At 33.2% G+C, this 25,231-nt stretch overlaps 4 protein-coding genes across 6 annotated transcripts; 1 reads left to right on the plus strand and 3 right to left on the minus strand.

Annotated features, from left to right (window-relative positions):
• Positions 1–768: 768 nt before the first annotated feature.
• LOC102665290 (uncharacterized) lies at positions 769–2,370 on the minus strand. The gene is made up of 6 exons (XM_014769510.1): positions 2,345–2,370; positions 1,871–2,145; positions 1,533–1,752; positions 1,360–1,426; positions 1,199–1,272; positions 769–850 (listed from the first exon to the last, which is right to left on the minus strand). Exons 1-6 carry the CDS (start codon positions 2,368–2,370, stop codon positions 769–771), a joined length of 744 nt encoding a protein of 247 aa, XP_014624996.1.
• LOC100792269 (uncharacterized) lies at positions 1,021–11,800 on the minus strand. The gene is made up of 12 exons (XM_003549508.5): positions 11,303–11,800; positions 9,639–10,949; positions 6,894–8,690; positions 5,244–6,344; positions 4,778–4,882; positions 4,512–4,601; positions 3,865–3,975; positions 2,345–3,783; positions 1,871–2,145; positions 1,533–1,752; positions 1,360–1,426; positions 1,021–1,272 (listed from the first exon to the last, which is right to left on the minus strand). Exons 1-8 carry the CDS (start codon positions 11,357–11,359, stop codon positions 3,256–3,258), a joined length of 5,100 nt encoding a protein of 1,699 aa, XP_003549556.2. The 5' UTR covers positions 11,360–11,800; the 3' UTR covers positions 1,021–1,272; positions 1,360–1,426; positions 1,533–1,752; positions 1,871–2,145; positions 2,345–3,255.
• A 2,189-nt stretch (positions 11,801–13,989) lies between these two features.
• LOC100792792 (heparanase-like protein 1) lies at positions 13,990–18,806 on the plus strand. Of its 3 annotated transcripts, none has more exons than XM_003549509.5 (10): positions 13,990–14,421; positions 15,165–15,411; positions 15,557–15,593; positions 15,746–15,929; positions 16,333–16,481; positions 16,558–16,791; positions 17,115–17,304; positions 17,441–17,566; positions 17,688–17,790; positions 18,231–18,806. In XM_003549509.5, exons 2-10 carry the CDS (start codon positions 15,202–15,204, stop codon positions 18,639–18,641), a joined length of 1,644 nt encoding a protein of 547 aa, XP_003549557.1. In that variant the 5' UTR covers positions 13,990–14,421; positions 15,165–15,201; the 3' UTR covers positions 18,642–18,806. The 3 variants fall into 3 exon arrangements, with proteins under 3 accessions (XP_003549557.1, XP_006600561.1, XP_006600562.1); XM_006600498.4 differs by having other exon boundaries at positions 13,990–14,415; XM_006600499.4 differs by lacking the exon at positions 13,990–14,421 and having other exon boundaries at positions 15,324–15,411; positions 15,681–15,929.
• Positions 18,807–20,375: 1,569 nt separating this feature from the next.
• LOC100793323 (SNAP25 homologous protein SNAP33-like) lies at positions 20,376–23,330 on the minus strand. The gene is made up of 6 exons (NM_001414740.1): positions 23,082–23,330; positions 22,053–22,620; positions 21,775–21,868; positions 21,425–21,555; positions 21,025–21,122; positions 20,376–20,862 (listed from the first exon to the last, which is right to left on the minus strand). The coding sequence occupies exons 2-6, from the start codon at positions 22,530–22,532 to the stop codon at positions 20,763–20,765; spliced, it is 903 nt and encodes a 300-aa protein (NP_001401669.1). The 5' UTR covers positions 22,533–22,620; positions 23,082–23,330; the 3' UTR covers positions 20,376–20,762.
• Positions 23,331–25,231: the final 1,901 nt, after the last annotated feature.

Here is a 25,231-nt window from a genome sequence, read left to right on the forward strand (position 1 = left end):
AAGCAATATTCGTGTTCTTAATGTTTTAGATTCAAATTTGATATCAAAGTAAAAAGTTGTATTATTCATTGTATAAAAACTTGTTCAAAGTGATGTACAAATACAGTTACTTTAAAGTAAACAATTATTATTTTTTCAAAAAAAAAAAATCATCATCGACCCTCTTTCTCTTTTACTCATAATGATAATGCAACGCAATTTTCGTTAAAAGAGAAGGCTTATTTACATATTTCAAGGGATTTGTAATTTTTGTGATTTTGTTTCAATTTCTTAATCGGCATATTATGGGAACTTTGCAAGTCACATCATTGAGGAGCTCCTCTTTCTAGTTCTTTCTCCTTGTGTGTCAAATGCACCCATGATATTATTACTAGCAAAATTTGCTAATATGCTAGCAATAATACCACTACATGGGAACTAGAGAATATTAAAATAACAAAATAAATTGTGATTGTAATTATAAAATGTTTATATGGATAATGCATGATTTTTTTTATTATCTGCGGATACGTGCGATCTCCCGTAAACGTCCTCTGAATAACCAGTCAGTTTGGTTGTTTTATTATGAATACAATGCTTGCAGGTATAAAGAAATCTTAGATAAGATGATATAATAGGAATGTGGTAATATAATATATAGTGGTGGCAAAAATGAATAAATAAATAGCATATCATGATGCACGTGATGACTTCAATGCCCTTGAAAACTAATTGATCAGGTGAATCTTTCGTTTATCATGCAAGCATTACTGTTGTACATGGCTCATTCTATGGGTGGATAGATCCTGGAGCGGAGCGGAGTGCAACAGAACCTGTTTTTTCTTTAAAAAACTTATGTAACTCTATTTGTCTGTCAAATATGAATAATAGAAACATGTTCTTGAGAACTTAGACACACTTGTAAAACCTTATTATCTGTGTGTCATACTCTGTTTAGAATTATGGTTATTATTGCTAACAATTTTAAATAGGACATCATTTATCAATAAAAACAGTTTGAGCTGTGAGTAGAAGAAATAATTTGAACAGAATTACATTTACTAGCTGATAGCTGTTTTATTTCCATGTCAGACTCTTGAGTGCAACGCTATCCTATTAAGAATTGAAGCACAAACATTCCACAAGGTCCTTGCTTGTTTTTCGATTTTTGTTTGATTTCTTTCTCGCCTCGGACTCTTTTCTTCTTCTGTCTTCTAACCCTGCTCCAGCTCCCTGCGCTACCCTATCTTCCCTTGCTAGCTTATTCTGGTAATTTTGCATTTCCATTGCTCTCTGTAGATGGCACCAATGAGATTATGTTCACAAATTTAAAATATAATAAAACTCCAAAAGTTGAGGAAAATCTTCTTCCCCTCCCACCTGGACTTTGGCCTGAATCATTTTCACAAACTCCCAGGAAAAAATCTTGGACTTCATTTTCTCATACCTGAAAAGTTTTGCCAACAATGATGATGAGAGGAAACTAAATCCAGATTCACATTTAACAGAAAAAAAATATATGTTGAATAATCTGCACAAGCAATTAGCATTACTGCTTTTGAATCATTTTTATCATGGCCTTTTCCCAAGTTTCTGGTCTGGTTTTGGCATTTTTGTGTTGCAATGGAATCCCTTGCTGCTGCCTCTGATACCCTAGTGCTGGAGATAAAGACCTTGGAGTTGGAGGTGATATACCACTTGGACGTCTAACAGGAAAAGCACTTTCTTTGGTCCCAGGTTCTTGTCCAAATGACCTTTTCATGGAAGTTTCCCCTGGCACACATAATATAGCACTTCTTCATAACGGCTAGTAGTGAAACTTGACCATAGTCCACAGACATAACTTATTGGGTATATAATTATAAATGTTCTTTGGAAATGTTATAATTACCATAACTTGGCCGCTTTGGTATGTCATTCTCTTCTCTTCTCATAGTTTGAGACCTTGAAGATTTGGAACGCTCTCTCATTTTTGGCAAGTCACGTAACTCCGCTTCTTCTAGAGAATGAATGGCAAATGCTGTAGCTGCAACTGAAGTTATGTACTCATCATCTCTTATATAGTCATCATGAGAAGTTATCCTTGGGAGCCAGTTCCAAGCCTTGTCATTTCTACTGCCACTGGACCCATGATGTTTTGTTGGACGTGAATCAGAAAATGACACTCTAAAATAGAGACCAGCAATTTTTGGTCATTAGTCAGTGATATAATTGGCAAGAAACCAAAAATGATGCTTTCTAAGTGAAACGGTTCACAACCAAGTTGCTGTAAGAAAAAGTTCTAAACAAAATTGCAGCATACAGAAATAGAAAATAAGATGAACAACAAATGGCATCACAAGTTGCAGTTAGGAAACCAAGTTACCTTCTTTGGTGGAGTCTATTTTCCATTCCTTGAAATTGAAATCTGTGTAGACTTCTCTGTCTTGAACTTCTCTAGTTTCCAACCCGTTTGATTGTGTAAAGATGAACAGAGAGCTGGCCTTATGCGTAGAGCAGCATGCAGACAAGCAAAGCAAAATAGGCTTTACAAGCAGCCTCCAGAGGATGCAAAGTACCCTCTCTTTAAACTACACCCACATGCACAAAAACCTCTATCGTCAACTAACTTTTTAGCATTTTAAGCTGCATGGTTGCTTTCTAGCTATAAAGACAACTTTTCAGTCTTCTTGGTATTGTAGATGATCAGAAATCAGAACAGAAACTTCGCCCGTAAACTGCAACTATTCCTTTTTTCCTCCTAATGGAAGGGTATAGTGCACGTTTACACGGATTACCTTGTAAATAAATCAAGTTGCATGGAACAAGCTAGCTCGTAACCCCTTTACTCATTTTTCTTTTCATATAGTAAAAACTATCGCAAGTGTTTTCATAAATGCGTCGTTAAATTCACTTTATAAAAAGATAATTCAGAATTTAGGTTTGAAATCAATAAGACAAATTGATTGCTGAGGTTGTTACACCCCAAACCATATCAATGGCTGTAATTACAGCAGTGGTAATTAACGGTGGCTATTATCAACAGCCACTTTTCTATCGTTTATATATTAAAAAAATGCTCAACTCGAAGTCTCAAACTACGAAATATATTACTCCGCAGAAAGTAAAATATTTTTGGCATTGATACGAGCATAGGTGTAAAACTCGGACAGGTTAATCTTCAGAGACGTCAGCTTTTGGGATGCTCGTGTGGCTTTATTAGCAGTGTGTATAAAGAAACATATTCAGTTAACGCGTGAAGATCCACCAATCAAAATGAGTTCACAATGTTTAACCTCAGAGTTCATCAACCCCGTTAGCAATTTCCGCTGAAAAAAACTGCTCTACTTTATCGATGAAGCTGGGAGGAAATCTACAGTGCAACATTAAATTTGAAGGCTCGCCGTGCTTAGGAGCCACTTCTTCAGAATTCTTGGTTATTTTCCCGTCCCGTTGGCTTCTTATTCTGCAATTTTTTATGTTATTTCCCGAAGCACCACTCTTTCCCGAGGAAGCCCGAGTGCCTTTGCCATTGGAACGGCTATTTTTTACAGGAAAGTCCACTTGAGGCTTTTTAATTTCAGTACCTAATTGATTACATTCACCAGATTCGTCTGTTGTGGAATTGTCCAAGGTGGAATTAAGCTGGGTTGCAGGCGCAGCATTTCTGCAAGACCTTAGCAAGGAAAGTAGCATGTCAACACTCAGTTCTTGCTGAACTACAAACTTGTTCTGCTCACACCCGTAGCATACAGCAACTAACGTGCCAGCCAAGATTGGCATCAACTCTGGGTCACTGAAGAAAACGAATGGCAGATCGCAAACCTGTTCTCTTACAGATGAATATTAGATTATCTATATAAATAAAACAAATAAACCAAAATTTCTTAAATTTTAGTTTCAGACCTTGTGGAGGATGGTGGGACTCTTGCCCCATCGAAGGACAGCTTGATTTCCAGGATGAAACAATGCAAAGTGACCAAGAAGAGATAGAGATTCAAGCACAAGTGAACCAACCTGAAAAAAAAATGCAGATTGTGGCATTGTATCCCGGACGCATTGATTAAACTATTAAAAGCACATCCAAATACCAAGGGGGAATTAGTCAGGTCAGGATTAGTGCATGTCTAGTTTCACATTGGAGAAGAGTTCAAAATTGATTTTAAGTTGAAGCAATTTTGAGTAGCTTTTACGTTAGATCAAAATACTATACTGAGTTTTACTCTTAACTTGATTTTATAATAAGAACATTTAAACATCACTTCAAAATCAATTTTGCCAAGCTCATCCAAGTATACACTAGTGTAGTTTTATCGAATCTCTGTAGCTTAGTATGGTTTACTCATTTTGGTTAGGGGAGCTTCCACTTATGAACACAAATGAAATGAGCTATACTTGTCATGTTGTCACTCTCCACCAACACTAATGTGAGGTCAAAGATATTTCCTTTTAGAATGTCTTAAAGAGTTAGGCAAGCCGGGTTTAGCAAGGCCAAGATAAGTATTTTATCAATCAAGCATTATTTAAGATTTTTCGAGTTGTTGGAGATTCACCTGATCATTAGGAGCTTTCCACTTGCTGGCACAATGAGAAAGAAGGAAGCCCATCAAATGGAAAATTTCCATTTTCAGATCTGGCCTAGCCTGGAAGTAAAACAGCATAAGGAAAATAGGAACATATCAGCAAGAATCAGTACCAGGAAAAAGAGATAGAAAGTAAAGATAATCATTAATCATACAAAATCAAAACTATAAGCATTCTTAATTTAATATACAGCTGCTTTAATAGAAATTATTACAAGGGGAATCAGCAAACTAACCAGCATTTGCTGCAAAAATACAAGATCCAAAAGAGCCACATTGTTCAGCACCTTCAGTACTCCGGCTGCCACCTCTTCAAAATTAGATGGAAGGATATATGAAGCCTAGAAGAAAATGAAGTTATTCAACTTAGATATATAACACAAGAAAAATATTAATAATTACTTATTTATTTATCACAGGAAGACAAGCAAATGAAGGAAATAATTAGACATGCAACAAATAGTAAATGACCAAATTTTCCCAAAAATACAAAGAACGCATTGGTTTAATGTGATATGGTTAGGTGGATAAATGACAACTATCTTGCATTGTGAACATAGACCTCTGAGTAATTGCCCCAAGAAAAACAAAGAAAACTTGTTTAATTAATGGCAATATCAGAAATCTATTGAGTTTTCACATTAAAGATCTTAAAAAAAAAATACAACGTGTGAATGAATTTGCAGATTGCAGAAAAGTTACCTGTTCAGAGGATGATCTATTGTTTGCCTGCAGAAGAACAGCAGTCAAAAGAGAAGGGAGACTGACAAGTCCTGTTTCAGAAATAGCTGAAAGAAGAAATACTATTGGCTGAGCAAAGTTTGAAATTCTTTCATTTTTCTGTACTGTAATATTTACCACTGTATGTTTCTCATCCTTTTGGAGAACAGACAAATTAGTAATATCCCCATTCTGATTTTTCTTGGATTCATCTAGATCATCTATCTTTTCCATATCATCATTTTTCAATTTAACAGAACTATCATGCTCCAATTCACAATCTTTCCCAATAGAAATAGATTCATCACTCTTGTTCACCTTAATCATTTCATCCAATGGTCTGTCCTCAGGAACATCAGGTAAATGCACAACTGAACTTCCATTGGTCACTGATAAGGGGTTGTAATTTTCCCAGGAGTTATTCACTACAAAATGTGCAGAATCTGCAAACTTAGCCCTTTCACTAACAATTTCCTGCTCCATTGCCACAGGGGAAGATCCCCAGCCAATATAACTCAATCTTCCTGATATGGAGGTCAAAACCACCAAAAGTTGTATGCTTAAGAGAATAGGGGCAGGAAATGCAGACCCTTCCATCTGTGGCCTATCATGAAGTGCAAAAAGATCTCTTAATCGGTGAATCACTTGATAGGAAATCAGCAACTCCAACAAGCCATCTCGCATCTGAAGTTGTCTTTCTTCCGAGTTTATATGACCAAAAATAGCAGTAACAGTCCACAGAAAATTATTTAATATTTCAGAAATTGATTCAAAGTTCTCAACTGATGCTTTACTTGGTGGCAAACTGATGTTGCCAGGAATACTTAAAGATGCTGCAATTTTTATATAATTCTCAAGAGCTGCTGAAAGCATTGGGATGATTGGAGGCAAAAGATTCTGTGCAAGGAAATAACTTCTATTTGCAGGTGTAGATAGCACAACTCTCAGAAGTTTTAACAAGTGCAACATAACCTGGCAAGCTTCAGGTTTTGATGTGTGAGATGCAGGCAAGGTGGAAGCAATAAAATCAAGTAGTCCAGCTTGACGAGATGCTTGTAACTCAGGATCCTTTCCCTCCAAATACTAGAAAACAAAAGTTAATAAATAAAGGAAAACAGGCACTTTAAAAAATTAACTAAAGCAATTTAAAAATCAAAAGACTACTATCCATAAATTATGAAGGGGAAATGCATACATTTACACTGTAAATAATTCTTAGAAAAAGGAACTTTTGGTTAAACAACTAGTTAGGAAAAAGGATTGGTTGGACGATTGTCCATAAAAGTTAGTGATTTATATTTCTGATAAAACAAAAACAAAGACCATATGCAAGCATCAACCAGAAAAGGACAAAGAAAAGCTCAGCAATAACTCGAAGTCTCATACGAATACAACAGCAGGAATCACTAGTTTTTCCAGATAAATATTTATTCACAAATTAAATAAGAGCTCTCCAACTCCAAGAAGTGCTATTTTAATTAGCACTTAGATTCAGAAGTCGGAAGTGCAGGGACAAAAAATCAAGGAATACAAAATTTTATCCCACAGAGCAAAATTCTTAACTTCGAAACATGTTAAAAACTAGTATCCCTACGAGAAAGATATAATTTCCAGTGAACAAAAAAATAATACCTTGATCATTTCAGAAATTATTAGCCCGATACTTGTGGCCCCTTCTTTTCTTGCTTGCCTAAGTCTTTGAAGTTCTTGAAGCCACCGGCCAACTTTTGCCCTAGCAGCACCCACTGCTACTCTATATCCCAGGCTAGCACTTTCACCACCAAGAGGGGGCTCAAGAAACTCATACTTTAAAGCCATAAGCCTTTGTCGAATTCTCTTAATTCTTCTCTTTATTGAGTGTTGCAATGTGACATTGCCAATTCCAAGACTAGAACCAATGCCAGAAACAATGTTTGTTTGAGAATCATCACTGCTGTTTGTAGGTGTAGATCTACCTTGCCCCTCTTTATTTATTGATCGACGCAGCAAAGGGGATGATTGATCCCTCAAATTTGCTCTCTCCCGAATTTGTTCCAGGTAAATCTTACGGCGTTGTTCACTTTCATTAAGTCTCTCTGCCAATTTTTGGGCCAAAAGTTCAGCTTCCTCTTGTTGTGCTTTGGCTCTTTCTTCCTTTCTTCGAAGCTGTTCAATAGCTCTTGCTTCCCGTGCCGCACTTGATGCTTTTCTTTCCTCTTCCCGTCTGACTTGAGCCTCCTCCTTTCTACGCTGAATCTCAGCAAGACGCTGTAACTTTTCAGCCTCAATGAGTTTTCGACGCTCTAGAACAGCTTCTTCTCTTGCCAAATCCTCCTTTTGCTTAGATTTTAGCACTTGAAGCTTTTCGGCTCTCCTCAACTCTGATTCGTGAAGTTTCTGACGCAACATCAATTTCTTATTTTCTTCATTTAAGGAAGTAATAAACCGAACCTCATTTACCTTGCTACTTTCATCACCAGCTCTCTTCGCCACTTGAGCTAGAAAAGCTTCATGACGAGATTCACTGCGTTGATGGCGGGCATACATGCCCTCTCGTAACTTCATATGACGATCAGCATGCCATTCGTTAACACGATTTAACTTTTGTGATGTACGTTGAAGCTTTTGGACTCTCTCATTCTCTAACTCACTTCTGATTCTCATAGCACGAGCATGCTTTTCTTCTGCTTCCCTTTTTAAGTCTGAAGTTGTTTTCTTCTTTTTGTCAGGAGACATTAGTTTATCATGCAGAGTACGTACACGTTCAGCACTTTTTCGGCTCAGGCTTGGTGAATATGGCAGGCGGGAAGAGATACGAAATGGAGATGAAAGTATGTCCTCCCAGTTCCTTTTCTCCTTCCAAGCATTCAAAGACTTTCCTGGAGCAGAACTCCTTTTCTCCTTATCTTTTTCAGGCAGTGGCATTTGCCTCCTAAGATTATCTGTGGATCTGGGGTTTTTCTCATTAACAACTTCTGTTGGTGCTTTATCTTTCTTATAAAGTGTCTTGTCAGATCCAAGTCCAAGTTGATCTCTTTTGCCCTTGGTGGTGGCAGAAGCAGAAGAATTCTCCAATGGAGATAATTTAGATAACTTACCTTCTGAAGTTAATATGCTTTCTGGTGGGTTACATATATTTTGCCCTGTGATTGAGTCAAAGGGTTTCCCCCCTTCAATATTACGCTTTTTTCCATTCAGGTTCCCTTGCTTCGCATCTGAAGATCCAACTTGCTTTCTTGACTTTGTCACCGAATATTTGGCAACATCTGTTCCATCATTGACCCTCGATTTGTTCGTATTGCCAATAGATTCAGAAGTCACACATTTAGACATGGCATTTTCTGTGGTACCTGATTGCAAGCTAGCACGCTCTTGTTGAATCTTTCTAAAAGCCTCAAGAGATGAAGATAGTATATCTGCCCTATGCGGTGAAGTTGTCATCCTTCGGACCTAGAATCAATAAAGAGCATCTAAACCTCTTAAGCAAAAGAAAACCAGATCGTACAGATCTCTAACAAGTAACACTCATAATCTAATTTGTGAAGTTTATGCACCACCATCTTCAAAATCAGAAATCAAGCAAGCAAACAGGTATAGACCATAAGTGATTGCATGCTTAAATGTTATGTTTCATTTATATCTTTCTCCAAGTCCAAGACACAAAGATAAACCAATGAGCGTTAGTCTAAACTAAAATGATGCTTAATAATGCCAGATGGTTATGTGAATCCAGTTGGGATGACACGAAATTCATCATGCATAAGTTATAAAAGTAAAATACACAAATAATATCCAATGGTGGGTGAGATCTTGTAGCAGTGTTAGGTGAGTAAGTTTACACTTAGTTCATTTGATCCTAACATCTCTATACTCATCAGACAAAGCAGAAACTCCAGATATACATACAATCATCCAAACTGATGCATATTTATGCAGAGTAACAGATACATATTAAGACTTCTGTATCAAATTATGACATAATCACATTCAATCAAAGAAACCTAAGAAGGAAATGAAAATAGACGGTGTATATAAAATGTCATTTAGTGAATAATGATTCCCCACTCTGCATAAATGCACATGCAAATTACACTGACATTGTCCCTTGCATTCAATGGTAACAGGTGTAATTATCTTTGGTGTTCATCCATTCTAAGGATTGAACAACCTATCAAGTTATCATATACATTTTCTTAACAAGACACGGGAAAAATATATACATCACTTACCAAAAGTTAAATTCATTATTAGTGAATAAAATTTATTTTCTTTGGAAGATGATCCACGGTTGTCAGGCACAACATATAAAATTCACGATGCAGTATCTTGGAACCACAAAATATCAACCTAACCATGGAAGAAAGCAGACTAATAGCAACAATATGTAATCAAGCATACCTCCCATGAGAGAGCATGTGGCCGACGGTGATCACTCTTCAAGATAACAGGACCTCCATCAATTGTTTGAGAAGATTTTTTAACCTTTTCAAATTCCTCAACTCTAGTTATTAGCTCTCTAAAATCAGATGCAGACTCCTCAAGAACAAGAATTGCCTCCTTCATCTGCTCCAAATCACATTCTAGTTCACAAAGAAGATAAAGTTCATCTACAGACCTATTAAGATTCTCAAACAGAAAGCACCAAAGCCTCTGCCTAAACCTTTCTTTGCTTTCATTGGAATCACCTTCTTCAAGAGAACTCGTATTATGAGAGGTTGGAACAACATTTTCGGCATTACCATCCTGTGGACCCCTAACCACGTCAGCAGAAGCCACAGAACCATTGACAATTTCAGGCACTTGTGACTCAGTGCCCTGGGCAGTAACTGCTTCACTTAAGCTGCCCTTTTGTTCTGGCACTTCAGAAACTTTTATATCACTTAACACATTGATAGAGACATGCACTTGATTTGCAACCACTGTAGCATCTTTAGAAGACAAAATATCATTGTTAATGGCACTATTAGTCGTTGTTTTATTCACTTCATCATTTTTCTTAACACAATGTAATATATCATCTTCTGGACCAATTATTTCCCCATTTGTTTCTTGAATGTTCAAATGTTCCAAAGATATGTTCTTAACATCTTTACCATTCTCCCCAAGCTTGTTGTCTTCACATCTCATCGAAGGGATCTGATCAGAAACAGCCTCTGCATCAATAGTAGTTGTTGTCAAGTTTTTTTCTTGAGGATGATATGAATCACAAGGATCGGGAATATTCCCATTCTTTCTACAGCTAAGTAAACTATAATCTCCAATACTACCAAACTTGATTCCAACTCCAATCAAGTTTTCATGGGGCAGTGCCAAGCCTCCCTCCTCTAAATCACCCCATCTTGTTTTCTGGGCTAAGTCAGGCTTAACAGTTTGGTATAATTTCCTAACTTCTTCATGTTTACCTTGAGAATCCATAGTAAGTAATGTAGACGATTTCTGACTTTCAGTATTATGTCTAACTACACCAGTATTAAGACAGTGTGTGCCCTCATTTTCATTTGATTCAGAAATAGAACTCGCAACACTCCCAGGGACAGGGTTCTGTGAAAAATTCTCCCCTGACCTTGAAAGATGAGTTTTCTGCTGGCTATGTGAATTGTCAACAGTTTTAGTCATGGAGTGCTGAGTGTGAAGAGAGTTAGAGGCATTTGTCCCCGACAATCCCCCCACCCAGCTCTGCAAAGAGAATTTCGAAGTATTTCTGTGCTTCTAGATAAGAAAAAAACAGCAAATTTAGAGCATGTAAGAAACACTTGTATAACAAACCACGGAGAAAAAGAAAAAAAAAACTGTAATGCAATGCCCAAACATAACCAAAGAAGGATATGATATATAAGAATTAGCACAACCAAATTACAGACCAGGATTAATGATTAAAGCAAATATTTGGATACTAAAAGACTGATCCATACATTGTGAACGAATGAATTAGTAAATAACTATAAACTAATTCTACATCCTTCATTGGCGTGTGTTCAATTGTATCTCTCATCTCTTTCATCAAGTACAAATCAAAATGTCATGTCATAATAGAATACATCAACGGAGTTAAAAATAAAAACCTTTTTGACTTGGAACCATCCTGAGTTCTGATCATCAACTACTTCATTATCGTCCATCACGAAACGACCAATGCAATAAGTGATTCACGTGTAAGAAGTTAACAATATTCCATCAAAATTCCCATGGGGATGATACAATACGACACTATTGAAATCGAGAATCATTGAAGCACAGCGAGGAGTGTCGATTGGGAACTATTTTCAAAGCTAAACTGAAATACTGTATCTAAACAAGAGTGTGGGGAAAGCGATTCCTAGAAAGAAATGAGAGTGAAAAGACGAAAGGAAGAGAAAACAGAGAGTGGAATCAGAGGGGGGATTGTACGGTGTTGGTTAGGGTTTTGAAGATAAATTGGAAAAAGAGTGAAGAGAAAGAGTTGAAAAGGAGGGAAGGAGGTTTATAGGTGAGTTGTGTTGAAGAACAGCATGCATTGCAGAGCGTTTTCTCTTTCCTTTTTTATTTTCTTTGGTTGCTTGGGTCGGTGCACTGCAGATACTTTACCTTGAAATAGATTTCTTTTTCCGGTTATATTAACGATGATAAAAAAAAAAAAAACATGAATTTGAAAAGTTTTTATCAGGACCAAACATAAACTATTTTTATATTTTTAGTATAGTTTAATACAAATTTTTATATGATTAAAAAAAATAATAGAATAGGGAGACACCCTAATCCTAACAGACAAGATGTCTGTAATATTTTCTTCTAACTTTTTAACTTGAAAGGGTTGAGAATCACCTATATAGGTTGAGGTCTATGTAGGTTAGCGTGGTCAATTGCATGAATCTGCTAAGAAGACCTCAAGTTAGATCGAGTTATAATGTTTTTGCTTCACTTTCTTCCTTTGTTAATCTTCTTTACCAAATTTCACGTTAAGATTATAATGGTGTCAAGCTACTTGTGGATCTTCTCTTATTGTCAACACTTGCTATAAGAAACATCATGGATGGTAGAAATGGATTCTACCAAGCATTAAGGATTGATCCAATATAGCATTATATATTCACATCTCATTAGTATTATATATTTACAATGCGTTAGTTAATCATTAATAAACTATGGAATAGATATTCACACCTCATTAGTATTATATATTTACAATGCGTTAGTTAATCATGTAAAATTAAATGTACAGTTTGTTCGTTACACGGATAAAAGTTTAAATACTAATTAATAAAATAAATTAAAAAATCTAATTCAATTGATTAAATAATATATATAATTTTTTAAAATTTTTTTGATATTCATATTTAATTTCTACAAATTAAAAAAATAATAAAATAAAATAAAGTTGACATTTTTGGGCCTTTAAAACCAAAAACAATAATGTTAAAGCCTCCTGCATCCCAATAATATCAACCAACACCATCTACTGTGGAAAATCCAATCCAAAATGTAAAAAATATATTTTAAATTAGGCTTATTTACATAGGAAAAGGGTGCTAATTGATATTATTGGGGATGCTAGAAGAAAAACTCAAACAATAAAAATCAAACAAAGTTATATTTATTGAAATTTTGACAGATTTAAATATTTTATTGTCATTGACAAGACAAACGATGACGTCCTAAATCAAAGAAAAAGATGTTGACCTTAATTCGGTTCTAAATATGAACGTTTACTAATATGATCACACATGGAAAGAACATGCTTCTAGACCTACAAACAGCAAAGAAAGTATTTTTTGTTTAATTGTTTTTAACATTTTTTTAATTAAAGTAGAGTGTGAAGATGTATATTTTATTTCATTTTCATATTGTTCAATTGGTTTCTAAATTTTTAAAAAAATTAATTTCATCTTCAAGTTCTTAAAAATAAATTAAGATGGTCCTTAAATTTTTAAAGGTTTAATTTAATCTTTAAGTTTTTAAAAAGTGAATCAATTTATCTCTAAAAATTATTTTAAATGATTTAATTTGTTCTTAAAATTTGGAGATTAAATTTATTCATTTTTAAGAATTTGATAATCAAATTGAACATTTTAAAAATTTGAAAATCAAATTGATTCATTCTTAAGAATTTAAGGATTAAATTAAACTTTTTAAAATTTTGGAACCAAATTAAACAATTTAAAATAATTTTAATAACAAAATAATAATTAAGCCTTTTAATTTCTACAATTAGCTTACCTTTTTTTTACAGTGTACAATTAGTTTACCTAAACTTGTAAATATATGACATACATATTCTTCAATTGCACGAAATTACAACAGTAACATAACCACATATTTGTTGAACAAAGTTCAACCAAAAATCTAAATCCAATTGACACTTCAATTCACTTTTGAAAAATAAACAAAAAACGAATCCCATCTCATACGCATTCAGTCAATTGCCAGCTATTAAACCCAATCCTACAAATTCAAATTCTTCCAGGCACCAAATGCCAACAATGAATAAATTAACATAAAAAACAAAAATAAAAATAAAAATAAAAATAAAAATCTTCCCATGTAATGTGGTGGAATATGGATGTGGTGGAATATGGACGTGGTGGAAGAAGGTATAGCTTTTCCACAAAGTCAAGACAAAGACAGAGAAGCTAGAGAAGCTAGAGACTACTTGCAATTTCAGCAAATGGACAAATTTTCTTTTTGATTTTTTTTTCTATCACAAAACATATATAATAATTGTACATTTTTTTTCCTAGTCCAAATTAAAAGAAGAGGGAAAGAATTGATAGTTGCTTGCACCGTTAGCTGAGTTGTTTGCTTTCCAAAAACGATGCATACCTTCAACAACCACTCTACCACAACCACACCTAAATTTGGAGGCAACAATTACCTCATGATAAAACCCTTACAGCTAAAAAAATAATTAAATGTTGCAGTGCATGTGAGTTGTGCCACCACCCATCTGAGTCAAACCTATCCAACTAACTAACATCACGACAATGTTGTCCTTCTTCATGGCACCTTCGCCATCATAAACCTTTCCTTTCCTCTCGAGGGCAGTACGAGGCAAGGAAAGTGCTCCTTTTTTGGCAGTTATATGACACATTACTATTAGTATTGTCTGTTTTCAGTTTTCACGCCTCATGCTTCACACTTGAGCTTCACTTTTCTCCTTAAAGGCTGTGGTGTATTGAAAGTTCAAAACATTGAAAACAAGGTTCAGGTTGGTCTTGTAATTTATGTTTTGTGATATTCCACTGTTCTTTTTATCTGGGTGTTCTTCAAGTTTGATTTTTTTCTTCTGGGCTCGTCTTGCCTTGGGGAAACCAGTTTTTCTTGTTTGTTATGTTGTGATGTTGTATTTAGATCTAATAGGCTATTGCTTAAGAGTTCTTAGATCTGCATTGTGATTTACGATTTCCTTGTTATTATAAAAATAAGAATAGTCATAAAATAAACAATATTGGATATACTATATAGTTTAAAATAAACGAATTAGTGGTTCTTGACTAAAGTTTGAATTCATCTTTACCGGTTCTATTTTTTTATGAATATTGGAGAATCACAAAATTGTTCTCTCTTTTTTTTTTGGTGAATGATTTGTTTGTTTGCTTTTGTGGTTTTACCCACGGGCTAATCATTAGGCTCCAGTACTTCAATTAAAAAGCTTATCTTGAAACAGCTGTTAGATACAGAAAATTGCAATTATGTAGTTTCAGAAGATCTGTCTGTAAGTTCACAAAAAAAAAAGATCTGTTTATAAGTTAGAGAATGTTTGTATTTGTTTGACTTATAATTACAAAAATGTCACTTGTTTTTATCATTTCTTTCACCAATCATGAAAACAAAAAATGAAATGGAAACAAGGTGATGGTTTTATAATTATTAGTGGATACAAATTATCTGGAAATGAAATGGAAAAAGACCAAATGCAACCTAACATTTTTTTTCCTTTTTTTACTGTAGTTAATTGGACTTGGATGCTGTTGTAATTGATTCACTCATGGGAATCCACCTCGGCTTGTTTCTCTTTCTGGCTTCTCTTCGAATGACTTTATCTCAAGATGTTGAACATGGTTCAGTTCTAGTAGATGGAATTCAAGCAATTGCTGAAACTGATGATAACTTCATCTGTGCTACTATTGATTGGTGGCCTCATGATAAGTGTGATTACAACTATTGCCCCTGGGGGGATTCATCTGCTGTAAATTTGGTGAGTATTTTCGCACTTATTTGTATACAACGTGAAATAAGTAGAGAATATATGTATTACTCTTCCCATCCCCTATCTCTCATTTTGAACACTAGAAAGCTTTGAAGCAGTTTTAGTCATTATTCAATGTGGATTGGTTTTTCAGGACTTGTCTCATCCTTTCTTTGCCAAGGCAATCCAAGGTCTGTATATGATGTAGAAAATCAGTCACTCTGATGGCATTCTACTGTTTTGCGCCTTCCTAATGCTACATAATTTTTTAATGATAGTATCATTTTTGGAATATTTACTTCAAGCGTGATGTCATTCTTTCCATAAATGGTTTGCTTGATAGCTCTCAAGCCTTTGAGGATAAGAGTTGGAGGTTCTTTGCAAGACCAAGTGCTGTATGAGGTTGGAAGTTTGAAGTCCCCTTGTCATCCATTTCAAAAGATGAAAGGTGGATTGTTTGGATTTTCAAAGGGATGTTTACAAATGAAAAGGTGGGATGAGCTGAATCATTTTTTCGATGAGACAGGGTGAGAACTTTAGCATTGAGATTGTTGTTTTCTTCACCACCTCCCTACCCCTTTTCCTTCCTTCTGAAGCAAAAACGAGAAGAATAGAATTATATCTCTTATCTAGGGTACTGTAAGTCTGCAATAGATTTATTTGCTAAAGAGTTGCTTGCTATAGATTTTCATAAGGATAAAAATTTAGTACTATAAGTGCTTTTGGTGTTCTGCAATTAAAATTAGAGTTACACTTCATTAACCTGCACAATAAAAACTCTCGTGAACATTTTAAAGGATCTGAGTTTTGTTCACATGCCTTTTGAATGAGTAGTTTTGCTTTGTTTTTTTGCTTCAGTGCGCGCGTGTGTGTATGAGTGACTTGACATTCTATCTGTGGAGTAACTTAGTTGTAGTTTGACACTTGCAGGGCCCTTGTGACATTTGGTTTGAATGCACTCCGTGGGAGGCATCAGATTAGTCATACTGTTTGGGGAGGAGACTGGGACCCATCCAATGCCAAAGATTTTATCAGTTACACTATTTCAAAGGGGTACAAAATTGATTCATGGGAATTTGGTAGGATTGAAGACAAAACTATTTGTTATGTTCAATTTTGTTTCATTGAATCTTATTCTTGCCTGTGTTGCCACAGGTAATGAGTTGAGTGGGAAGGGCATTGGGGCTAGTGTTGGTGCTGCACAGTATGGGAAAGACTTGATAAAGCTTAAAGAAATTTTACACACATTATACAAAAACTCCACGTTCAAACCTTCCCTTGTAGCACCCGGAGGATTCTATAATAAGGAGTGGTTTGATAAGCTTCTTCAGGTTACAGGTCCAGGCATTGTCAATGTGCTGACTCATCACGTGTATAATTTGGGCCCAGGTTTGCCTGTCACTTACCTAATTCTTTCTACTATAGTCAATCTTAGAGAATATTTTACATTCTAACATAACTAGATAATGAATGTGAAAGAAAGCAGTCATATGGAAAGTGTTGTATTCTAATCCTTCTTGGGTTACTTTTCTAATTTTTTTTAAGTAGTTTTGTCTGGTCTCTATGTAATTTGTGATTATCTTTCTAATTTTCTAACTTTTCCACAAGTTGAGAAACATACTGCCAACTGATATATATTGCGTTTACTTGTAGGGAAAATGATGTTGTCTATCCTTTCTGGTTAGTGTATTAAGTTAATTTCTCTTTTACAGGTAGTGATGAGCATCTTGATAGGAAGATTCTAGATCCTGAGAACTTGAGCAAGATAGAATCAATTTTTAGCAATCTTTCAGAAACCATTCAAAAATATGGCCCTTGGTCTTCTGCATGGGTAGGTGAAGCTGGCGGAGCATTCAACAGTGGTGGTCGTTCAATTTCTAACACATTTGTGAATAGCTTTTGGTAATATTGGTTCTTCCTTACATTATTTTCTATTCCTCTTTAAGTGATGAAATAAGAAGTATAATATTTTGTTTTGACAAAAAATATCATTAAAAGTAATCTATAAGTTCTAAAATTTAGGTGACTTACATTTCAGGTACTTAGATCAACTTGGAATAGCATCTAGATACAACACTAAGGTTTATTGCAGGCAGACTTTAATTGGAGGAAACTATGGTCTTCTCAATACCACTACTTTCATTCCAAATCCTGACTACTACAGGCAAGTGTCAATTGAAAAATGTAAAATGAAGAGAAAAAGAAAATATTTGTTTTTCTAAAGGGTTATAAATATATTGCTTAACATATCTTCTAATCTAGGTCCTGGTGTTGTTTTTGAGCAGTGCACTTTTGTGGCGTCAGCTAATGGGGAAGACTGTTCTTGCAGCTAGTAGTGATGTTTTTTCACCATCTTTACGCACTTATGCCCATTGTTCAAAAGGCAGAGTAAGTGCTCTATCATCTTATTATAAGATAAACCAAGCAAAGGAACATTAGTTTAAGATTCGTTCTTCTGTATCTGATGTTTGCTTACCAACTTCTAAAATTTTAAATTGATACAACACCATATAAACATAGTGACGTTTGATATATATATATATTTGATCATAAGCATAATCATTAGGCAAAATGTTTATGCTAGAATGAATTCTAGCTTGATTCAAAAGAGAACCAAGGTGATATTAAACATCAATGAATTGAATATTACCATACTTGTTGGGCCATGTTGGAAGTTTCACACCTGATCCATTCATTAGTATCTTTGAATTAGGTGCATGCATGTTGTCATTACATATGCATTAAGATGGGAGGATAAAATACAAACAGCATTACACCCATAAAATGGTTAAATACACAGCCATAATTCTTTTAATTTCATTATACAGGATGGTATAACATTACTGCTGATCAATTTAAGCAATCAGACTCATTTCACACTCACGGTTCATGACCGGGTGCCTGTGAGCAATGGAGGAAATGAAAATGCTAAAAGCATCCATACAGAAAACTCATTCTTTAGTCATCTCAAGAGGGCATTTTCTTGGATTGGAACAAAAGGATCAGATGTCACATTCAGGGAGGAGTACCAATTAACTCCAAAAGATGATTACCTTAGAAGCCAAACCATGTTGCTGAATGGTATTCCTCTAGAGTTGACAAATGATGGAGAAATTCCAACATTGGATCCACTACTCAATAATGTACATTCTCCAATACACTTGGCTCCTTTATCCATTGCTTTTATTGTATTCCCCAACTTTGATGCTCCGGCTTGTGCTGAACACAGAAAACTTTAACCGAAAGGCTCCTTGAATCTTGTAGACTAGGTATTAGGACTTAAGGGAATGTGAGCTCTGCCATTGAAATTGTATTTAATTGGCTAATATATTTGTATCCACAGCAAAGTTGTGACCACCTTTGCAATAATTTAATATGAAAGACACTTGCTAGAAGCATGATTATACTTTGTTAGCTCAAATGATTAAAACTTCTCCTGAAGTCCTTGCAAAATTGCAACCACTTAATTTTATTATACATGATTTAAATACAGTATCACTGGTAATGTTTTACTAATCAGAATGGATGTTTCTTTTCCATTGTTTTTATACCCGTAAATAAAATTGGCAATGATCCTGAAATGAAATGTTAATTTTTATTGGGAAATAATAATAATATTGATGGAATTACAGCTAAATTTATATAATTTAGCACTTTCTAATCATTAATTAAAGTATAGTGCCTTTTATTACTGACTGAAATTTGTAAAAGTTACAAAATATAAGTGATATTTATTAAATAGATTGGATTTTTCAAATAATTTCAACTAATAATAAAATAATATATTAAAAGAGTATGTTAAAAAATATATCCTTACCATTTCTCTTGATTCAAATGCCTTCAAAACAGTTAAGATTTATCATTACAGGCTAGTTAATTACTGTGAACCCTATATCAATTCATTAACTAAATCCATTTAATAAATTATAGTTTTCCATAATTCATTTCTAGTTAATTTAAATGGATAGCTTGTTTGGAAACACAGAAAACCCTTCAGAACCATGTTATGAGCTATGGCTCTGAAAATATTTTAATTTTTTTTGAATGTAAAATATTTCATTATAAAGTCAATTTTGCATTCCAAAACAAGGTTGTGATATAATTACTGCATTGTCGCTTTTGTGGTGGAAAAACCTCAATGATACGTATTGAAAAAATATATATATTTTTTATAAATGACCTTATTCAATTGATTCTGTCCTCAAGGAATCAAAATTTAAAAATAAAATAGGTTAAATTACTCATTTGATCTCTATAGTTTGAAAGTGGTTTTTTTAGTCCCTACAGTTTACATTTTAAATTTTTTTTTAATTCCTATAGTTTTGAAAGTGATTTTTTTAGTCTTTATAATCTGTATTTTAATTCTATTTAAGTTCCTATAGTTTGAAAGTGATTTTTTTAGTTTCTATACTTTATATTTTAATTCCATTTTAGTCCTTAGCACCAAAATATGAATAATATTATCAATTATAATTAACTACAAAAATATTAACAAGTAATTAGTAACTAATATATGATAAGATAATTTATAATAAAAAATAATTGATAATTTATAACTAATTTGTAACTAATTATTTTTATATTTTATTTTCATAATAAGAACTAAAAGATAATTAAAATACAAATTATAAGAACTAAAAATATCACTTTCAAACTATAGAGACCAAAAGAGAATTAAAATACAAAGACTAAAAAGAACACTTTTAAACTCCAGGGACTAAAAAGAACATTTTTAAACTTTAGGGACTAAAAGAGAATTAAAATGTAAACTATAGAAACTAAAAGAAAAATCATGAAATTATAAGGACCAAATAATTAATTTAATCAATAAAATATTTTAAAGGCATAAGCAACGCCTTTTTTTAAAAAAAATATCAAGTGACAATTATTTTCAAGAAAAAAAATACAATATATATATACAACTTGTTATCAATCATGAATTATCGTATACATAATTGTTAATTGCTATATACATAAAATTGTTGACTTCTATCATCATTATAATCATTAAAAAATCATATCTAAAGGTATTTCTAATTCGTCCTCAAAATTTTTAACATTATAAATTTTTATCCCGTCAATATATAAAAATTAAACTGTGTATTAATCATTCAGCACTTTCGCAATCACAGAGATACAGTTCAATGATGGACACCCAATTTGCTTGATAGAGGCTCTACTTATAAAACCAGCAAGATAAATGAACAAATTGAATTATGTAGTATGACACCAAGACAAGTTTAATCTGTTGCATATTTTATATATAATGCAACACAAGTGTAAACTAAATGAAAAGATTGTCTTCATTAAACCAGATGATGGATACAAAGAGAAAAACACAACGATGAAATCAATCAATCTTATTTTCCGAGCAAACGACGTCCACGTTGGTTAGCACCTATCACTCGGAAATTCAACTCATCCACATCATCATAGAGATGATTCAGGGCTTTGTTATGCCTGCAAGTGCAACATTTACACAAATAACTATTAATAATGGCCTTCAAATTTATAGATAAACTATAAAACCTTGTTTTATAATTATAAGTACATTAAAATCTTGTATTCATGAATCACTAGAGAAGCAACGAACATGATTACAATACAATGCAATTGACTAACCTCTCAATCTCGGATCCCATGTCAACAGCCATGCCTTTAAGCTCTCCCAACAGATCACTTAAATCTGATAGTGCATCATCTTGCTTATTTTTCTCAACCTGTTTCAGGACATTTTATTTAGTAGCTGAATTCAATATTAATAATAAAACAATGACTAGAGTCTGCTGGATAGTGAGAAAAGGATGAAGATAAAGTTTGCAAAATTGTTAATGATTGTAAATAAAAACAGGTTTGTTGCAACCTTGTAAATTAGTGATCTGGTCATTAGAGATGAAACTATAGTAAAAAGTCACTAGCACTTATTAATCACATCAAAATCAGGAAGACACTGTGACAAAACTGGTATTGTAAATGACACACTAACAATTTAATCTTTCACCTACTAGTTGTTGATACGAACCTCAACTTTTTCAAATGCATTTGTTGGTTCTTGAGGTGGGGACCGTAGCTTGGACTGCCCTTTGGGTGCAGAAGTCAGCCCCAACTTCTCTCTTTGCTCCAAGTGATTACCCTTTCTCCTGACTGGATCATCTGCATATCACGAAACACATTATGCCAACATTACAACAATAACAACAACAATAAAGCCTTATCCCACTAGATGGGATCGGCTATATGGATCACACAAAGGCATACAGTTAAGTTAAAAACTATAGTTTCAGAGATGTTATTTGCCATGAGATTATGCCAATGATACAACCCAAAAAAATTAAAATTATAAAAGAAAACATATGCAGAGAAGATATTAACCTCCAACAATAACAGGGCCGGTTATTGCACGTGTCTTCTTTGGTTTCCAAGTTTTGGAGAAGAGGCCACCAAGGCTTCCCAAGAGCTTTTCTCCCTGGAAGAAGCAATAGTCAAATTTAGTCAGTTTTAGAGCAGAATACTGATTTGAATTCAAAAGGGTTTCATGACAAAATGACGATGTTTTGAAACAACATAATATTTTCACAAAGGTAAAACAACATGAAGAAGCCACCCATATACGAACACTGAAAAAGTGTATCAATTAACAAGATTGATACCCGAGTTAGATCATGATCGATGTCAGCAGCAACATGGTGACTCCTGGTAATTTGTTCACCCTGTTGATGAAGGGTGACTAGTGTCTGGGTAGCCTCCTCTCTTATGTTCTCTGCTATCTTCAAACAATTTGTGACTGAATTTGTAGTTTCTTCAGCCTTGTAAACAGCATAACTCTCCAATTCTTGAACCGATTGATTCTCTAGTCCACCAGAATCACGGAAATCATTCTTATACTTGTTCCAGTTGGCAGATTGAAAGCCATACAAAGTTGATGAAGATTTCTTATTGGCATCAGTGCCATCATCAAAGGGGTTGGTGTTAACTCCCAGTGTAGTAAGTGCACGCTCCGAAGAAGTCTTTCTAGAGGAACTATACTTTTTGGTATCCATTCCCTCATCATTAGAATCAAATGGATTCGTCCAAGACTCAACGGAGCTAGGTTTAGCAACCTTCAAAGGAGATTTCTTTGAACCAAACATTATATATCTTCTTGCAGAATTGATTCAGAGGCAGATTAAAAAGTAAATCTCTCAAAATCCTGTGACCTAAAGACACGCTAACTTTTCCCTGCAAAGACAAGCCAGTGCTATTCAGTCACTATAAATGTACCACAACAAGCAAAAGAAACCCAAATATCAAATTCTTAATCCACTTGTCACAAAAGCATTAATTTTATCAAGAAAACCATATGCATCATAAATTGACAAAAACTACATGTTAATAAAAAGGGCCAAGAAAAAGGGACAAAAGCGATCAAGTGTAAAGCAACTTAAAGAAAACGGAATCACCAACCAATGACAAGGACCCTGAAAGAAACTAAAAAGGAAAAAAAAGTACAAAAATTCCCGATAAAAAATGAAGTAGCATTTTTCATAAGCCTGTAGAAAGATCAAGAAACACAAAATTTCCAATGATAGAGGGAATCACAAGAAAACAAAATTCTGGGAACACCCAGATGGATTAAAGGGCTTCTCTCAACAGCGGAATCATCAAAATCGAAACTTGTAAAAGAGAAAGCAAGATGGTACCTGGAGGAAGGAAACGGAATGCTCAGAAAGACTTGTAAGGAAGCATCAATTTTTAAGAACTCTGGAAAATGGGAGAAGACTGAGGAAGGATTTCAATAAGAAGTTGATGAAAGCCAAAATCGCGTAAAGAAAGGTCAGAGTTGGAGGGTAGAAGAAACTGCAGAGAAATCGCAGTTTGCAAGGCAAAATCGAGAGTGAACGTGTTCTTTGGTGATGCCCTCTCTCTTGTTCTGTTTGTTTATTTAATTTAATTATTATTTTAATTGTTTGTTTATTTATTATAGGCGTCGTTTGAATTGAGACGTTGAATGGATCAAGAGGGGCACCTTTTGAGATTGTGCTATGTGGGAGCCATTTCAAACCGAAATAACAAAGGACTTTGACAACTTCTTTATGTGGAAAATGTATTTTCTTTTGGAATTTTTGGGCACCAACTAAGTATTCCAATGAAAAGGGGAAAAAAAGATTCTACCTTTCATGTGAATGAAGAGGAAAAATAGTAGAAGAAGAAATTTTGGGATTCTCACTTACATTTAAACGTGGTTTTTATAAAATTAAACAGAAAGATTATTTTATAGTGAATAATATAATACTACCATCACACAAGTTATTGAGAGATAAGAATTTAATTTGTATTTTATAATTTGTATTGTACAAAGGAAAAATATTTATTTATATATAACTATAATTTATATATTTATTTTTAAAATTTTAAAATATATTATAATTAAAATTATAACAAATATATTATATTTTAAATTTATAATGATTAGTTTAAGTCGTAGTATAATATTTTTTAAGAAAAATATGAGTGGTTAATAAAAATAAACAAGTAAAGATAAAAAAAAAATGGAACTCGATACATGTAACTTAATTGATAACAGTTTATGAAAACAAACTTAAATTTAATTCCTACAAAATACATATTTTAATAGGCAAATATGATTTTAAGTGTGTTTAAGTACCAAAATAATCAAAACTTGTGAAATATTTTAGAGTCAAGATCTCGACAAACAGTCAAAAATTTTAATTACAGTAATTAGAAAACAAAAAAAAAAAAACTGAGATGATTGAACATTTTATTTTTTACTAGTAATAAGAATAGCTTGTGAAATGTATTTCCTAAAGAGAGAAGATAAAAAAAAATGTCTAGATTCTAAGAAAATCTAGTCAAGAGAATGGAAAAAGAAAAAAATTTCACTCTCCAAATTAAAAAAAATCATAGTATAAAAGTATATTTATTTTACTATTAGTATATTTAAATCTACTTTTATAAAAAAATTACATTGTCGTATTATTGATTTTCTAATAATTATTTTAAATGTTATATTTTTGGTACTTTCTTATTGATATTGCACTAATATGTTTTTTTATTTATTTTTACTTCTGAACAAATAATAAATATTTGCCGGCCATTGACTATTGTATTGGTTGATTAAATATGCGTCAGTCCAAAAACAAAAGGCATCCCAAAGATGTCACTAAAACTCATTAACTCAACAAACTTTGTTATAATTAATTAAGTGAAAGGGCCATTGTAATTATTATTGTCCACCTCTGAGTTTTTTTTTTTAAATCCTCATTCTCAAAAGGTAGACTGATATTTATTTTCTTTTTTATGTAGTCACGTGCATTTTTTATTTTATTAGTAGATACATTAAATTAAAATCATTAACAACTAGACATGTATTTAAAAGAAATTTTAATTTCCTTACTTATTTTAATCAATACTTAATTATTTTTTTTATCAATAATAAATATGATAACATATTTTTAAATTATCATACGAACTATTTTATTAAGTGAATTCATTTTCATTTTTTAATTTTAAAATTTAAACAATTTTTTTTAACTAGTTTAGTAACTTGTGTCGTAAGTTTATAATCTACAAATTTATATGTTATAATTTTTAATTTATAAAATACATGCTAGTAAATTTTATTTAAATATTTACAAAAAATAATTTATATTGATGACAAATAATGTTAAATTAATATTTGTTAAAATACAATATAGATGACAAATAAATTGTTTTAATCCCTTTTCACGAATTTTGGACTTTTCTCTTTATTTATATAAGAAATTTTTTAATTTATTATTTGTTATTTTTTATAAGACATCTTCTAATTGTCTACTGCAAAAAAAAAATT

This window comes from Glycine max, chromosome 17 (assembly GCF_000004515.6).
Source record: "Glycine max cultivar Williams 82 chromosome 17, Glycine_max_v4.0, whole genome shotgun sequence".
NCBI classification, from domain to species: Eukaryota; Viridiplantae; Streptophyta; class Magnoliopsida; order Fabales; family Fabaceae; genus Glycine; species Glycine max.

Bases quoted from the DNA above. Each gene is read 5' to 3' on its own strand.
- LOC102665290 (XM_014769510.1), bottom strand. From the start codon at position 2,370: ATGGAAAATAGACTCCACCAAAGAAG. The intron at 2,146-2,344 runs GTAACTTGGTTT...TCTCTATTTTAG, and splicing joins AATAGACTCCACCAAAGAAG to AGTGTCATTTTCTGATTCAC. The intron at 851-1,198 runs GTTAGAAGACAG...CATATTTGACAG, and splicing joins GCGCAGGGAGCTGGAGCAGG to ACAAATAGAGTTACATAAGT.
- LOC100792269 (XM_003549508.5), bottom strand. From the start codon at position 11,359: ATGGACGATAATGAAGTAGTTGATGATCAGAACTCAGGATGGTTCCAA. The intron at 6,345-6,893 runs GTATTATTTTTT...TTTGTTTTCTAG, and splicing joins TAATTTCTGAAATGATCAAG to TATTTGGAGGGAAAGGATCC. The intron at 4,883-5,243 runs GTAACTTTTCTG...ATTTTCTTCTAG, and splicing joins ATAGATCATCCTCTGAACAG to GCTTCATATATCCTTCCATC.
- LOC100792792 (XM_003549509.5), top strand. From the start codon at position 15,202: ATGGGAATCCACCTCGGCTTGTTTCTCTTTCTGGCTTCTCTTCGAATG. The intron at 15,412-15,556 runs GTGAGTATTTTC...TTGGTTTTTCAG, and splicing joins ATTCATCTGCTGTAAATTTG to GACTTGTCTCATCCTTTCTT. The intron at 15,594-15,745 runs GTCTGTATATGA...TTTGCTTGATAG, and splicing joins CTTTGCCAAGGCAATCCAAG to CTCTCAAGCCTTTGAGGATA.
- LOC100793323 (NM_001414740.1), bottom strand. From the start codon at position 22,532: ATGTTTGGTTCAAAGAAATCTCCTTTGAAGGTTGCTAAACCTAGCTCC. The intron at 21,556-21,774 runs GTTAATATCTTC...CGTGATATGCAG, and splicing joins CGGCCCTGTTATTGTTGGAG to ATGATCCAGTCAGGAGAAAG. The intron at 20,863-21,024 runs GTTAGTCAATTG...TTGCACTTGCAG, and splicing joins ATGGGATCCGAGATTGAGAG to GCATAACAAAGCCCTGAATC.